The sequence below is a fragment of the Pongo abelii genome, chromosome 6 (assembly GCF_028885655.2).
Source record: "Pongo abelii isolate AG06213 chromosome 6, NHGRI_mPonAbe1-v2.0_pri, whole genome shotgun sequence".
Taxonomy (NCBI): Eukaryota; Metazoa; Chordata; class Mammalia; order Primates; family Hominidae; genus Pongo; species Pongo abelii.
Window position 1 is genome coordinate 64,511,259 of NC_071991.2, and position 17,392 is coordinate 64,528,650.

The 17,392-nt window shown below is 36.8% G+C and overlaps 2 protein-coding genes across 2 annotated transcripts in view; one reads left to right on the plus strand and one right to left on the minus strand.

Annotated features, from left to right (window-relative positions):
- The window catches only part of ABCB5 (ATP binding cassette subfamily B member 5), a 145,530-nt gene extending 134,070 nt beyond the window's left edge, over positions 1–11,460 (minus strand). Inside the window, exons 1-3 of the mRNA XM_002818171.3 lie at positions 11,290–11,460; positions 3,757–3,830; positions 466–520 (exon numbers count right to left, since the gene is read on the minus strand). Of these exons, the coding sequence (XP_002818217.3) occupies positions 466–520; positions 3,757–3,809 (108 nt within the window). The 5' untranslated portion in view covers positions 3,810–3,830; positions 11,290–11,460. The remainder of the gene's footprint in view (positions 1–465; positions 521–3,756; positions 3,831–11,289) is intronic.
- The window catches only part of SP8 (Sp8 transcription factor), a 203,312-nt gene that overhangs the window by 164,027 nt on the left and 21,893 nt on the right, over positions 1–17,392 (plus strand). Inside the window, exon 6 of the transcript XR_008527006.1 lies at positions 11,303–11,399. The gene's annotated coding sequence lies outside the window, so the exon portion shown is untranslated. The remainder of the gene's footprint in view (positions 1–11,302; positions 11,400–17,392) is intronic.

Consider the following 17,392-nt stretch of genomic DNA (forward strand, 5'->3'; position numbering starts at 1 on the left):
ACAGACACATTCTTTGATACATAGGCTTTAAAAAATACTTAGATAATTATTTTTGATTTAAAAGGATTTGTAACACTATAAAAATAATAACAACACATAACAATGCAGAATCATTGGAATACACTGAAATGTAAACATAGATAGTAAAAGTCACTGATAATTTCCCACCACTCAGAAATATCCTTTGGTAACATTTATATATGATACATGCACACACACACACCAAAAACACTTTTAAAACACTGAGTCATTATGTGGATGTTATGCTATTTTTCCCTATCCTTTATTGTAAAATTTTGAGATTGTTTATATTTTTTCTATCAAAAATGATACTTTAATGAATTATTTTAGTTCCCTCTTTCCCACAAATAATGGATGCAATCTAATAAACACAATCGTTCTATGCACTACTGACAAGTCTCTAAAATCTTCTAATGCATGTACTTTCTAACTGATTTCACTTACTATCTCAATAGATCCAACAGCTTCCTTTCTCAGTTTTGGCTGTTCTTCCACAGTTCTGGAAAATAAAAGTTCAAAATGCAACAGTTACAATGTGAATATAATTTGCAAAATTTTTCCATTAATAGTTTGCTGAAGTGTCAGATATCACCTTGGTAGCAAATTTATACCAACACTGAAATTTTAAAAATAAACTTAATGATAGACAGTTGTCACTGGTTGTCTGTAAACTTGTTAGGATAGCAACTTGAAGACATGTGTCTGGAGTAGAATTTTTTAAAGTTGTGGTAAAATAGATATAATGTAGACTTTATCTTCTTGAATAATTTTAATTGTATAACCAAGGTACTAAGTACAGTCACATTGTTGTGCCACCATTTATTTTGATTTACCCACAGAACTCTTTACTTTGCAAAACTAAACCTCTGTACATATTAAACATTTTCCCATTGTCCCCTCCTCCCAGCCCCTGGTAACTGCGGTTTTATTTTGCCTCTATGAATCTGACTGTTCTGGGCACCTCAGATAAATAGAATCATATAGCATTTCTCTTTCCGTGTCTGTTTCGTCTGGCTGTCTTCAAAGTTCATCCTTGAATTATTCACTTAGCATAAAGTCTTCATGTTTCATCCACATTGTAGTAGGTGTTGGAATTTTTCTACTCTTTAAGGCTGAATAGTATTCCATTATACGTTTTTGCCACGTTTTGTCGAGCACTTAGACTGCTTCCACATTTTGGCTATTCCTAGTAACGCTGTTAGGAATATGAGTGTACAAATATCTCTTCAACTCACTGCTTTTGATTCTTTTGAGTATATACCCAGAAGTAGAATTGCTGGGTTACATGTTAATCCTATTATTAATTTTTTGAGGAACATTCACGCTGTCTTCCATGGCAACCGCACCATTTTACATTCCTGCCAGCACAAGGATTCGAATTTCTCTATATCCTCACCACCACTTGTTCTTTCCTTTTTCTTTTCTCTTTTTTAGTATTAGCCATCATAATGAGTATGAAGTGGTGGAGTGCAATTTTTGACCTTTAGTAACAAAATCTGAGCTTTAAATGAAATGAGTTCTATTAGGTACACATTAAACAAGTGTACTCTTAGTTTTGTCTCCCTTTTTGAAAATTTCATTTCTTAGCTTTGTATGCTCACATTTCAAGGATGTCCAAATGAAAGCTGTACATTGTATCCACTGATTTCACAGCAGTCTGTCAGTTACACACACACAAACACACACACATGCACGCGCAAAATTCTGAAACATTAAGAGAAGACTGTAGGGAACAGTTTAAGTTTTCTATACGGACACAACAGGAAGACAAACATCCGGCTCCTCTCCTGCTTTATAACGCATTGTTCTGTCAGCTTTGATAAATGACAATTCACTTAATTTTATTCCACCTGAGGTTAATAATTTACTTGTGTTCCGGTCAATTTGCTCTGGGGTGAGGCATGAGATGACAAAAAAATGCTTTACCATTGCAAAACTCTACAATCCCTTTCCCCACCTCTAGATGCGGATTTTGAAGCTTAAGACCCAGTAAACCCTCTTCTCTTGATAAACGTTGTTTCAGGGAAATAATTTCTAACTCCGATTGACCTTCACGGAAAGGTTTCGAAGGAGGGCTTGGGTCGTTTTGTGAAAGTCTCTTTATCAGCGTTGAGATAAGAAAGCAACATGTGGGCAGGTGGGCGGGTTTGGGGGTCTCCTCCCTCTACACAGTTCTTGGGGCCAAGTGTCCTTTGGCAAAGGCCGAGGGCGGAGCCTGAGGCGCCCAGAGGAAACTGATTGCATTGTGCGGGTCACAGCCGCACTAGCTCCTAGTCCTAGCGTGCCCGTTGCTGGTTTGCAAGCTGAAGGGGATCTTAGAGATGTTGGTGGCCCAGTACTTTCATTAGTGCAAATCAGCAAGGCCCAGAGCAGCGAAGATTCTGCTCTTAGCTCCGAATGTGTCACCTCCACCTAATAGGAATCCTTCCTGTATTTCATAGCCAGATCCCACACCTGTATCTCACTAATTTCACTTTTCAGGGCCCATCCAACCCCTACCTTCAGTTCCTGTTGCTATTTTCTTTCATATTGTTTTCTCCTATTCTCTCCAGTCACGGAAACTAGAAAAATCAACCACTTCCCCATTCTAATTTTCTGTGCGATAGCATATAGATGCAGTTTGCTGTTGGTATTGCTACCGACCTATTAGTTTTCGTGGTTCACCAATGAGGTCTGTAGTGTATTATTATCATGACCACTTTAGAGATGAAGAAACAGTCACAGAGCAAAACAACCCAAGTTTATGTAGCTAGTGATTGAACTTCAGTCTGACGCCAGAGCCCAAACTCTTAACTGTCCAGTTACAATGCCTCCTGTGGAATATACGCTGAACACATGATTTAGTCAGTCCACAGGTAACGCTTAAGAACACAAATGTATTCTAAAATAAACCTGTCCCCTCAGCATCCCCTTACACCAGGGTGTTAGGGCATCTTTAGATAATGTTTTGAATTTATGAGGAAAAGGTGCTTAGAAAGGAGAACATTTACTTTGGGAAAATAACAACAAAAAGATTAAAGGAGAAGTTTGGAATGCAGTTCTTTTGATTTTCAGAATGTTCCTAAATGGAATTTGCTTTAGCCTAAGGAAGTTTCTGATTCTGACTCACAAGAAAATGGTATCGCTGGAATGCCCTCTCTGGCTATTTTCTGAATTAACAAACTGCATGACCTGGAAGGGTCTTCTCCAGTTTTATAGATTGTATGTCCAAATATAACACAATCATTATGGTAAAAGTGGAAATAAAATAGATGTAAAACTATTTCCATTTAAAAACTCTCAATTAATGAATTCCAGGTGTAGAAACTTGTATAACATACATATTCACAGAGACATCTATTCAGTGAAAAAATAATTGGAATCGAATATTTTCTTTTATTAAATGTACCACATGGAATGACGGGTCCACAGAGAATTGAAATTAAAATTTGCAGGTGCCTTTCTTCTATATAATGGTGGACAAGAAATTAACAATGAGAAATTCAGAAGAGGAGATATCTGAAGCACTAAATCAATAAATCCTGGATAAATAAATCCTATTACAATTAATCCTATTGCAGTTCTTAAAATCACTATTAAATTAATTATAAGACTGCTTATGTTGAAGTTCAGCAAAATGCAAATAGCATTGCTATTTTTGGGAAAAAATTATAAACATTTTTGCTATAGGTGTGGAAAGGATGAGTTATATTTGAAGTTGTAGAAGAATACTTATAGAACTTAGTGAAAGCTTACCCGTTTCTCTGATAATTTTCTTGCATTTCTTCAGCTCTTTCAGAATTTTCCATCTTATTTACAATTTACTTTTTCTGAAATACAATTTTAACAAATGTATCATGGCTATGTGACTTTTATCACTTAGCTGATATACAGCATTCTTTACATCCCACATCTCTCACAGTTTGAAAAAGGAAGCATCTCAGAATTTCACCCTGCCTAGCCCCCCCACTCCAATCGAAGTTTCTGGCTAGGCAGTTCATGGATTCAAATTTTGTCATTGAATTTATAACTTCCTTGCTTCATTCTCGGCTTAGATTTGGAGCTAATGAAAGTGTTAGAATTGGAATAAAAGAAGGAAAGTCAGATTCCATGGAAAAAGCACTGTTTGTCAGGATATTAGATATTCCTACTTTACCACTCATTTGACTGGAATTGGTGAAAATTTTTAATCTACCTCATGCTTTTTTCTCTTTAAAAAACTGATGCAGCAGTTTTTGTTAGTCAGCAGTTTGAGGGAATACAGTTTTCTAGTTTACCAAACAAACAAAGTTTGGAGCTTTCACAAACTGGATTAACAGTTACAAAAAATTAGAATATTTTGAAAATCCATTCATCATTAAAATTGTATTAAGCATAATTTACTCTTCCTTGGGATGATACTTGAGGATGTTACCTTGTCTTAAGCTCACAATTACGTTCATAAATTATAAATTATCATTTTATTATGGATCTATAGAGATGGTTGTGACTCAGTCTCATTTGTTAGGCCATATAACATACTACCCTATATAAAGACAATTATAAAGATATGGCTTTAAACTTTAAAGTGGAATTACAAATCAATTAAAGAGTACCTAAGCATCTGAAAAAGCTAATAAGCTTTCAAATAGTAAACTTCTCATTGAAAGTGGATCAGAACTGCTTTTAGCACCAAGGAGGAAGGCATAATACAAATACAGCCATCTGTTGGCTTATTCTTCCTTTTATAGAAGTAAATGGTCATACTTCATATGGGAGATATTTACAACTGCTAAACTGACTTTACACCATCTCCAGTAATCTGACATGTATGTAAGAAAAATAAAATGATTGACAAATCTCAAACATTTGCATTTTATAGACATTAACAATTATGTAATAAAATGCATCCATCCATAGAAAGAAATCAAAACAATTAAGCCTCGCCTTGGTAAGTGTGTCATCTGTCCATTTACACCAAAATCATGTACGCATTCTATCCTCAATAAATAACGAGCTGCACTTTCATAACTGTGCTTTACGAAGCTTATCTTCTGATCGTGCTGTAACTAGTTAGAACACTGGTGAGTATCCAGGTAAAGCACGTTGTGTTCTTCATGTCATACTGCACTTGGGAAACAGTGTGAGCAAAGAAAGTTCACTGAGCCAAATAACACTCTTTTTAAAAAGAGCTATAGTGTCTGTATACCTGGTTTTCTATTGTACAGTCCCATATCTTTTTAGTTAGTTGGTTGAATTCTTAATTATAATAGGTAAAATTTTAACAAGTCAACAGCACGTTTGCACAAGAAATATTTATTGAGTAATACTTTATGCAAGGCATTGATTTTATTACCTTATTATTGCTCCCTAAAAACCACCTCCTTCTCTGATTTCCTTTTGCTCTTTGCTTGTATCTGTATTATATTCGTGACACATTCTGCGTTATATTGCAAATCCTAGTGACCCTATTAGATTATATATTTTTCTCTCTTTCCTCATGAAGAATTGAAAAAAGTATTGAGCTTATATGGTGTGCCAGCTACTAGTTTGTAGAATCAGAAGATATGTTTCCTTTTCCTGAGGAACCCCATGTTTTATTCTTTACTCTAGACTGTAGTCTTACTGCTCAGAATGGTCCCAAGAGCAGCAGCGTAGGCACCAGCCTAGACATGATTAAAAATGCAGAACTTTTTAAAAGTCTTTTAATTTTATCAAAATATACATAACAAAATTTAACATTTTACCATCTGAAGTATACAATTCAGTTGAATTAAGTGCATACTCACTGTTGTATAACCATCACCATATCTATCTTCAGAACTTTTTCATCATCACAAACTGAAATTCTATATCCATTAAACAATAACTTCTGTTATCTCCTACTGGCAGTCTCTGGTAACCTCTGTTTTACTGGGTCTATGAATTTGACTATTCTAGGTGTCTCACGTAAATGGAATCATACAATATTTTTTCTTTTGTATCTGGCTTACTTCACTTAACATAATGTTTTCAAGGTTCATCAATGTATCAGAATTTTATTCCTTTTTAAGGCTGAATACTATTCTGGTGCACATATATAGTACATTTTTTTAAAGTGATGCATCTGTTGAGGGACACTTGGATTGTTTTCACCTTTTGGCTATTGTGAATAATGTTTTCTGTGAACATTGGCATACAAGTATTTGTTTGAGTATCCTCGTTTCACTTCTTTTGGGTATACACTTAGATGTAGAATTGCTGGATCAAGCGGTTAGTCTATGTTTAACTTTTTGAGAAATATTCATACTGTTTTTCATAGCAGCTGTATTATTTTACATTCCTATCAGCAATGTACAAGGGTTTCAATTTCTCCATGTCATCACTAACACTTGTTATTTTCTGATTAATGGACAATAGAAATCCTAGTGGGTGTGATATGGTATCTCATTGTGGTTGTGATCTGCAATTCCCTAATGACTAGTGATGTTGAGTGTCTCATATGCTTACTGCTCATTTGTATATCTTCTGTGAAGAAATGTCTGTTCAAATCTGTTGCCCATTTTAAAATTGGGTTTTTGGTGTTTTTTTGTAGTAAGTTGTAGGTGTTCTTTATATATTCTGGATATTATTAAGTATGTGATTTGCAAATATTTTCTTTTATTATGTGGATTGTCTTTCTTCTCTCTGGATAGTTTCCTTTAATAAGCAAAAGTTTTCAATTTTGAAGAAAAAATTATCTACTTTTTTATTGTTTTTGCCTGTGTTTTTGGCATCATATCTAAGAAATCTTTGCCAAATCCAACGTCAAAAAGTTTTTTCCCATGTGTTTTTCTGGGGTTGGATAATTTTCACACTTATGATTAGGTCTTTAAGCTATTTTTGAGTTGGTTTTTTATATGGTGTAACGTATGAGTTCAACTTCATTCTTTTGAATGTGGATATCCAGTTTTACTTGTTAAATAGACTGCCCTTTCTGATATTTTCTAATCTATAAGCAATCCTAAAGAAAAAGAACAGAGCTAAACACATCACATTACCTGACTTCAAAGTATACTATAAGGCTACAGTAACCAAAACAGCATGGTATTGGTACAAAAAGAGACACACAGATCAGTGGAACAGAATTCAGGACCCAGAAATAAAGCAGGACACCCATAGCCATCTGATCTTTAACAAAGTCAACAAAAATAAACAATGGGGAAATGACTCCAATAAATGGTGCTGGGATACCTGGCTAGCCATATGCAGAAGAATGAAACTGGACCCCTGCATTTCACCATATATAAAAATTAGCTCAAGATTGATTAAAGATTTAAATGTAAAACCCGAAACTATAAAAACCCTAGAAGAAAACCTAAGAAATATCCTTGTTGTCATCAGGCTTGGCAAAGAATTTACAGCTTATCCTCAAAAGCAATTGTGACAAAAGCAAAAATTGGCAGATGGGACCTAAGTAAACTAAAGAGCTTCTGCACAGCAAGAGAAACTATCAACCAAATAAACAGATAGCCTACAAAATGCGAGAAAATATGTGCAAACTATGCATTCGATAAAGGTCTAATATCTAGAATCTGTAAGAAACTTAACTCAAGAAGCAAAAAAACAAATAACCCCATTAAAAATGGGCAAAGGGAATGAACAAACTCTTCTCAAAAGAAGACATACAAGTGGCCAACAAACATAAAAAAATGCTCACCATCACTAATCATGAGAAAAATGCAAATCAAAGCCACAATGAGATACCACTACACACCAATCAGAATGGCTATTATTAAAAAGTCAAAAAATAACAGATACTGGCAAGGCTGTGGAGAAGAGGGAACACTTATATAAGGCTGGGGGGAATGTAAATTAGTTCAGCCACTGTGGAAAGCATTGTGGTGATTTCTCTAAGAACTTAAAACAGAAGTACCATTCAACCCAGCAATTCGAAAGGAAAAGAAATCATTCTACACAAAAGACGCATGCACTTTTATGTTCATGACAGCACTATTCACAATAGCAGACACATGGAAGCAACCTGGGTGCCATCGATGGAGAATTGCATAAAGAAAATGTGGTACGCGGCTGGGCATGGTGGCTCACACCTGTAATCCTAGCATTTTGGGAGGCCGAAGTGGGTGGATCACTTGAGGCCAGGAGTTTGAGACCAGCCTGGACAACACGGTGAAACCCCGTCTCTACTACAGATACAAAACTTAGCCTGCTGTGGTGGTGCATGCCTGTAGTCTCAGCTACTTGGGTGGCTGAGGCAGGAGAATCACTTGAACCTGGGAGGTGGAGGTTGCAGTGAGCTGAGATCATGCCACTGCACTCCAACCTGGGTGACAGAAGAAGATTCCATCTTAAAAAGAAAAAAAGAAAAGAAAAGAAAAGAAAATGTAGTACATATACACCATGAAATACTATGCACCCATAAAAAAGAATGAAATCATATCTTTTGTAGCAACATCAATGTAGCTGGAGGCCATTATGTTAAGTGAATTAACACTGAAACAGAAAACCAAATGCTGTATGTTTTCACTGATAAATGGGAGCTGAACATTGGGTCCACATGGGCATAAAGATGAGAAAAATAGCCACTGGAGACTATTAGAGGTGGGAGAGAGGAAGCGGAGCAGGTGCTGAAAAACCACCTACTGGGTATTGTGCTCACTACCTGGGCGAAGGGATTATTCATACCTCAACCCTCAGTGTCACACAATAAACTCATGTAACAAACCTGCCTGCACATGTAAGCTCTAAATCTAAAATAAAAGGTAAAATTATATAAAAGGTGAAGATAACCATATAAATGAAGTACTGATACATGCTACATAAATAAACTTTGATAATATTATGGTAAGTAAAATAACCCAATCATGAAAGACAACATACTATACAGTTCCATTAATATGAAGTGCCTAGAGCAGGCAAATCCATAGAGACAAAAAGTAGGTTAGTAGTTGCTGGGTGGGGGAGAAATAGAGATGATAGCTAATGAGAGTGATACAGGGTTTCTTTTCAAGATGATAAAACCACTATAAATTGAATGTGGTGATGGCTGCTTAACTCTACGAATGTACAAAAACTGTTGAATTGTACATCTTAAATGGGTACATTCTATGATATGTGAATTATATCTCAATAAAGCTGTTAACAAAAAAGGGTAATATTAAAGTTTCTAACCATTATTACAGAAATTTTTATTTCTCTCTGATTCTGTCAGTATTTATTTAGGAGCTGTGATATTTTGTGGCTGTATGCTTATAGTTGTTATATCTTCTTCGTGATTTGACTGTTTTATCACTATCTAATGTTCTTTGTTGTCTCTTATAAAAGGTTTTGACTTGAGGTGTAACTTGTCTGGATATTACTATAACCATTCCAGCTCTCTTTTGGTTAATATTTGCAGAGTTATCTCTTTTTATCCTTTTGATTTTAACCTGTTTGCCTTTAGATCTAAAATGATTCTCTTATTGACAGCATACAGTTAGATTATATATTTTTAATCCATTATAAGAATGTGATTTTTGGGTCTCACTCTAAAACTTCTGAATAGAATCTGCATTTTAACAAGATTGTCTAAGTGGTTTGTAACGCATATCAAATTTTGAGAAACATGACATATAGTATCTAGCACAAAGCCTTGATAAACAGAAGGCACTACTTATCTAGAGGAAATTTTGTCTTCCTAAATCCAAGATTATAAAAATAAAGTTTAAAATACACCTGAATGCTGACAACATATTGTTTTTATCTGCTGTTAATAGCACAGTTTTAAAGTATTGTCAAAGGACCTCTGGCATCAGAATCACCTGGAGTGCATGTTAAAAATATCAGATACCTACCTAGGCCTTGCCCCACATGTACTGAATGATAATCTAAAGAAATGTACTGGAAAAAAAAATCTACATTTTAAACAAGCTCATTAGATGATGTTTTCAAAAATTTACTCATTCTATAGATATATACTGTGCCAGATACTGTTCTAAGCACTGAACAGCCTAGATATCTTTGCTGTCATAGAGCTTAGACTCCATTACAGGGAGAGTCACAATTAAAAAAAAAGGCATACATAAATAAGGAAAATTAGAGAGTGGTCAGTTTTTGGTATATAATTAAAACAGGGTAATTTTATGAAGAGTAATGTGGTATTTATATATGTCTGGTCAGAGAAAGCCCCTTGTAGAAGATAATGTTTAAGCTGCAGTCTGAATTATAAAAGGTGGTTGCTATATAGAGATCAAAAAGACTATCCCAGGCAGAAGGAATATAATTTAGATAGTAGAGAAAAGTGCACTGAGACAAAGCGACACAAGGTCAAAGCAATTTGTGAGCCAGTGAGCAGGTCCTCACTGTATGGAAAGCTACAGGTTGACCATGATGGCTGCCCCCATGTTCCTCTCTGTTACCCACTGTTTCAAAAGGAAGATAAATTTAACTTGAAACATGTCAAGTTTGAGATATTTGTGAGATAATCAGGCAGTAATATCCAGCACTAAGTAGATAACATGAGAGAAGAACTCTGAACATCTTAATTGCTCTACACAAAATCTATCAGTCAGCCAGTTCTTACTTATTGACAGCTGTGTGGATGCTATCATGGCAAGTACTATGGAACAAGAAAATGTAAAAATAGAGAGAATATTTTATGTATAAGGATTTTTGCCTTTAAAAATATTTCTAGGTTCATGTGCCAAGATGGAAATCATAGGACAAAATACCTATGTGAGAAGAAATCATGAGATGCACTTAATGTTCAAGCATCCTTGGTAAGAATAATCTGACAAATAGCTAAGATATACTGGTTGGATGGAAAACATGGGATCTTTGGTTAGATGAAAGAAGATATGGCCGGGTGCAGTGGCTCATGCCTGTAATCCCAGTATTTTGGGAAGCCAAGGCGGCTGGATCATCCGAGGTCAGGAGTTCGAGACCAGCCTGGCCAACAAGGGGAAACCCCATCTCTACTAAAAATAAAAAAATTAGCTGGGCATGGTGGCGGGCACCTGCAATCCCAGCTACTCGGAAGGCTGAGCCAGGAGAATCTCTTGAACCTGGGAGGCGGAGGTTGCAGTGAGCCAACATCGCGCCACTGCACTCCAGCCTGGGTGACAGAGTGAGACCCTGTCACAGGGAAAGAAAGAAAGAAGATATGAATTGTATGGATGCTTTAAAATGACCAAAATAATAGTAGGATGATCATTTTTGGCTATGAAAAAGTTTTATACACACACATTTCTGTTTCCATCTTTACCACAAACTATTCTAAGATGCAGAAGTGTTTTATATTCTTCACAAGCTTCAATTGTTTTTATAATCTCTAATACTTTTGCTTTGACTTACTTTAATTTCTCAGATGCTGTTTTGAGTGGGCCTCATCCAGTCAGTTGAAGTCCTTAAGAGAAAAGACTGAAGTCTTCTGAAGATGATAGGATAAAGCTTTCAGATACAAGGTATCAATTTTTTGCCAGAATTTCCAGTCTTCTAGTCTGGCTTGTGGATTTTGGAAGTGCCAGCCACCACAATTACGTGAGCCTGTTTTCTCTTTCTCTCTACACACACACACACACACACACACACACACACACACACACACACGGCCTATTGATTCTATTTCTCTAGGGGAACCTAATATACCTGGCAAGACAGAAGTTATGTGATGAATAGTACAAAGAGTGACTATTCTAGTATCTAAGAAGACTGAGGAAGAACATTGTGATCTAAAATGGTTTCACCCACAGATGAGGATGGCCCTGAGGTTAGTTTCTGGAGGAAGGCTAAGGTTTCAGTAAGTAGAAAAATGTGGAGGAGGAACAAGGGCATAGTTTTAGGAATGCAAGGTGAATTATCTCGTGGTAGAGAAATGAGATCAGTTTGGACAGGATGGACTGTTCATGCAGAAATGGAGAGAGAGATAAGGTACATATGATTGTAAAAGGCACTGAGCCAATTTTTAGGACAATTTTTATAATTTTCTGGAATGAAAGAGACAAAGCCATTGGTATTTGGTACAATTAACCTGATTATTTGACATTATAGCATGGATATACTTGAAGGACTTGGGGAAAGACAAGATCTAAGTAGACTCACTAAAATCTAGTTTGATAGCAGTAAGACTATTTGAGAGGTATTTTTAAGGAGGTAGGTAGATTCAGAGGACAAGGAAGAAGAAATAAAAAAATATAAGTTCAGTGATCAAACTTTTAAAAGTTGGAACAAAAGAGTAGTAAAGATGGGAATAGAGAAGTTATGAGACAGAATTGGTTTTGGGGAAAAGGTAACATTCAGTTTAAATATGCAAATTTGGGTTGATATTGGTGTCCAAGTGAAAATATCTGGCAAACAGATGGAAATGTGGCACTAATAATTAGGAAAATTGCCAACCTAGAGATAAACTTGCAATTGTCATATGCACAGAAGGAATAATTAATTTTGCTTTACAAATCTCATGATGTCATCTAAATGCACAGGAGAAGTGGTGTAATGTAGCTAAAAGTGTTACTTCTAGAGCAGAGCCATCCAACAGAACTTTCTGCAATAATAGAGATATTCTCCACACATACAATATCCTAGCCACTACACATAAGTGGCTATTGGGCGCTTTTAATGTGCCTAGTGAGGGAGCTGAATTTTGAGTTTTATGTAATTTTAATTAATTTATTTTATTTATTCAGCTTTAATATGTATAATTGACAAATACTGTTGTCTATATTTCAGGTTTACAACATGATCATGTGATATACATATACATTGTGAAATGATTACTGCAATTAGCACATCCATCACTTCACATATTTACGTGTGTGTGTGTGTGTGTGTGTGTGTGTGTCTGGTGAGAACGCGTAAGATCTACTCTCTTAGCAAATTTCAAATATACAATACAGAATTATTAACTGTAGTCACCATCCTGTACCCATCTTATAACTGGAAGTTTGTACCCTTTGACCAACATCTCCCCATTTCCTCCACCTCCTAGTCTCTGGTAAGCGTGCTACCGTCTGCTTCTCGGAGTTTGACTTTTTTAGATTTCACACATATCTCTGGCTTATTTCATGTAACATAATGTCTTCCAGTTCCATCCACGTTGTCACAAATGACAAGGTTCCCTTCTTTTTTATGACTGAATAATACTGCTTTTCTTTATCGATTCATGTGTCAATGGACACTTTGGTTATTTCCATATATTTGCTGGTGAGAATAATGCTGCAATGAACAGGGGAGTGCAGATACCTCTTTGAAATACTGATTTCATTTCCTTGGGGTATATACCTAGAAGTGATATTGCTGGATCAGATGGCAATTCTGTTTTTAATTTTTTAAGGAAACTTGATGCTGTTTTCCATAATGGCAGTACCAATTGACATTACCACCAAAAGTGCACAAGGTTCCCCTTTTCCATACCCCTGTTACCTCTTATCTTTTTATAATAGCCATTCTAAAGTTAGAAGGTGATATCCCATTGAGTTTTTTATTTGTATTTCTCTGATGATTACTGATGTTGAGCACCTTTTCATGTACCTGTTGGCTGTTTGTATGTCTTATTTGGGAAAAAATATCTATTTGGGTCTTTGCCTACTTTTAAATGGGGTTATTTGTCTTTTTGTTATTGAGTTGTATGAATTTCTTATATATTTTGGGTGTTAATGCATTATTCAAAATGTGGTTTGCAAATAGTTTCTTCCATTGTGTAGATTGTCTTTTATTTATTTATTTTTTTTGAAGGCAATTAGTTTTTTATTAATAGTTCCACAGACCCGACATTTGTTATAAGCCTTAACGCACCAACTTTCTTGTCTCCTTCATGGGTTTAAAAGGTGCCCAGTGTGTTCTCAGATGTGTTTTTGTTGGATGGGCATGGGCTATAGCTCTTTGGCAGGAAAGTGTGGGTTGGGTAGATGAAAATGTACTGGATTCTATCTGCAAAATTCCAAGCACTCACTTCCATTGTTTCCTTATGTGCCATGCATTTATCAGGATGAAACCGTCCCCTTTCCTTCACTGATCATTGTTTATAATCCCTTATCCATGGATGGGTGTTCCAGCTTTCGGCCTTGCCTGAAAAATATGCAGATGATTGCAATCTGCATTCTACCTGTGACTAATGCCATCCATAGCCTCTCCCATCTGCCATGGACTCTCCTCCCTGCGACTTTTAGCGATACAGAGTGAGGTTAGTCCTGGCTACTCTCCAGCAGAATTTCACACATAAGGCAAGGGCCAAGCAGAGATGTCCCTTACCCACCCAGGAGAACATGACAGAGAGGGCCACAGTGGGACTCTGGTGGAGGGTGGTTTAAGGAAGAGTAGGGGGCTTCGTTTTCAAGAGAATGAATTCGACCGATCTGGCCCCAGAATGCATTCCTGGCTGCACCTGTGAGGTGTTCGATCAACAAACTGGCTTTGGGTTTTCCTAGATGTCGTCTGATCTGAGTGGAATCCAGAGAAGTGCAATCAGGCTCTTGGAAGACTGAAAGCAAATGGTGGATTGGATGGGTTCGTCTTCACTCTGCTTTTTCATCTTTTTCAAATTTGCAAACCACTCTTTGCGTGCCACACAGACACAACCATCACTAGGTCCTCTGTTGAACACCTATGGCGGTCCAGGTCCCACCCAGCAGGCTTCCTGTCAGATTTTCCAGATTTAGCTTCGAAATAGGTCGTATTTATTATGCCCTGCCTTGTTCCAGAAAGGGTTGGAGGCAGCTAACTTAAAAACATAATTATGAAAAGCTGATTCGACTTCTTATTTGGTTAAAGATGGTTTGCTCTAAATGTGGAAAAATATTTTTTTTTCTTTTATTATTATTATTATTATTATTATTATACTTTAGGTTTTATGGTACATGTGCGCAATGTGCAGGTAAGTTACATATGTATACATGTGCCATGCTGGTGCGCTGCACCCACCAACTCGTCATCTAGCATTAGGTATATCTCCCAATGCTATCCCTCCCCCCTCCCCCCACCCCACAACAGTCCCCAGAGTGTGATGTTCTCCTTCCTGTGTCCATGTGTTCTCATTGTTCAATTCCCACCTATGAGTGAGAATATGCGGTGTTTGGTTTTTTGTTCTTGCGATAGTTTACTGAGAATGATGATTTCCAATTTCATCCATGTCCCTACAAAGGACGTGAACTCATCATTTTTTATGGCTGCATAGTATTCCATGGTGTATATGTGCCACATTTTCTTAATCCAGTCTATCATTGTTGGACATTTGGGTTGGTTCCAAGTCTTTGCTATTGTGAATAATGCCGCAATAAACATACGTGTGCATGTGTCTTTATAGCAGCATGATTTATAGTCCTTTGGGTATATACCCAGTAATGGGACGGCTGGGTCAAATGGTATTTCTAGTTCTAGATCCCAGAGGAATCGCCACACTGACTTCCACAAGGGTTGAACTAGTTTACAGTCCCACCAACAGTGTAAAAGTGTTCCTATTTCTCCACATCCTCTCCAGCACGTGTTGTTTCCTGACTTTTTAATGATTGCCATTCTAACTGGTGTGAGATGGTATCTCATTGTGGTTTTGATTTGCATTTCTCTGATGGCCAGTGATGGTGAGCATTTTTTCATGTGTTTTTTGGCTGCATAAATGTCTTCTTTTGAGAAGTGTCTGTTCATGTCCTTCGCCCACTTTTTGATGGGGTTGTTTGTTTTTTTCTTGTAAATTTGTTGGAGTTCATTGTAGATTCTGGATATTAGCCCTTTGTCAGATGAGTAGGTTGCGAAAATTTTCTCCCATTTTGTAGGTTGCCTGTTCACTCTGATGGTAGTTTCTTTTGCTGTGCAGAAGCTCTTGAGTTTAATTAGATCCCATTTGTCAATTTTGGCTTTTGTTGCCATTGCTTTTGGTGTTTTAGACATGAAGTCCTTGCCCATGCCTATGTCCTGAATGGTAATGCCTATGTTTTCTTCTAGGGTTTTTATGGTTTTAGGTCTAACATTTAAATCTTTAATCCATCTTGAATTGATTTTTGTATAAGGTGTAAGGAAGGGATCCAGTTTCAGCTTTCTACGTATGGCTAGCCAGTTTTCCCAGCACCATTTATTAAATAGGGAATCCTTTCCCCATTTCTTGTTTTTGTCAGGTTTGTCAAAGATCAGATACTTGTAGATATGTGGCATTATTTCTGACGGCGCTGTTCTGTTCCATTGATCTATATCTCTGTTTTGGTACCAGTACCATGCTGTTTTGGTTACTGTAGCCTTGTAGTATAGTTTGAAGTCAGGTAGTGTGATGCCTCCAGCTTTGTTCTTTTGGCTTAGGATTGACTTGGCGATGCGGGCTCTTTTTTGGTTCCATATGAACTTTAAAGTAGTTTTTTCCAATTCTGTGAAGAAAGTCATTGGTAGCTTGATGGGGATGGCATTGAATCTGTAAATTACCTTGGGAAGGATGGCCATTTTCATGATATTGATTCTTCCTACCCATGAGCATGGAATGTTCTTCCATTTGTTTGTATCCTCTTTTATTTCCTTGAGCAGTGGTTTGTAGTTCTCCTTGAAGAGGTCCTTCACATCCCTTGTAAGTTGGATTCCTAGGTATTTTATTCTCTTTGAAGCAATTGTGCATGGGAGTTCACTCATGATTTGGCTCTCTGTTTGTCTGTTATTGATGTATAAGAATGCTTGTGATTTTTGCACATTGATTTTGTATCCTGAGACTTTGCTGAAGTTGCTTATCAGCTTAAGGAGATTTTGGGCTGAGACAATGGGGTTTTCTAGATATACTATCATGTCATCTGCAAACAGGGACAATTTGACTTCCTCTTTTCCTAATTGAATACCCTTGATTTCCTTCTCCTGCCTAATTGCCCTGGCCAGAACTTCCAACACTATGTTGAATAGAAGTGGTGAGAGAGGGCATCCCTGTCTTGTGCCAGTTTTCAAAGGGAATGCTTCCAGTTTTTGCCCATTCAGTATGATATTGGCTGTGGGTTTGTCATAAATAGCTCTTATTATTTTGAGATACGTCCCATCAATTCCTAATTTATTGAGAGTTTTTAGCATGAAGGGTTGTTGAATTTTGTCAAAGGCCTTTTCTGCATCTATTGAGATAATCATGTGGTTTTTGTCTTTGGTTCTGTTTATATGCTGGATTACATTTATTGATTTGCATATATTGAACCAGCCTTGCATCCCAGGGATGAAGCCCACTTGATCATGGTGGATAAGCTTTTTGATGTGCTGCTGGATTCTGTTTGCCAGTATTTTATTGAGGATTTTTGCATCAATGTTCATCAAGGATATTGGTCTAAAATTCTCTTTTTTTGTGGTGTCTCTGCCAGGCTTTGGTATCAGGATGATGCTGGCCTCATAAAATGAGTTAGGGAGGATTCCCTCTTTTTCTATTGATTGGAATAGTTTCTGAAGGAATGGTACCAGCTCCTCCTTGTACCTCTGGTAGAATTCGGCTGTGAATCCATCTGGACCTGGACTT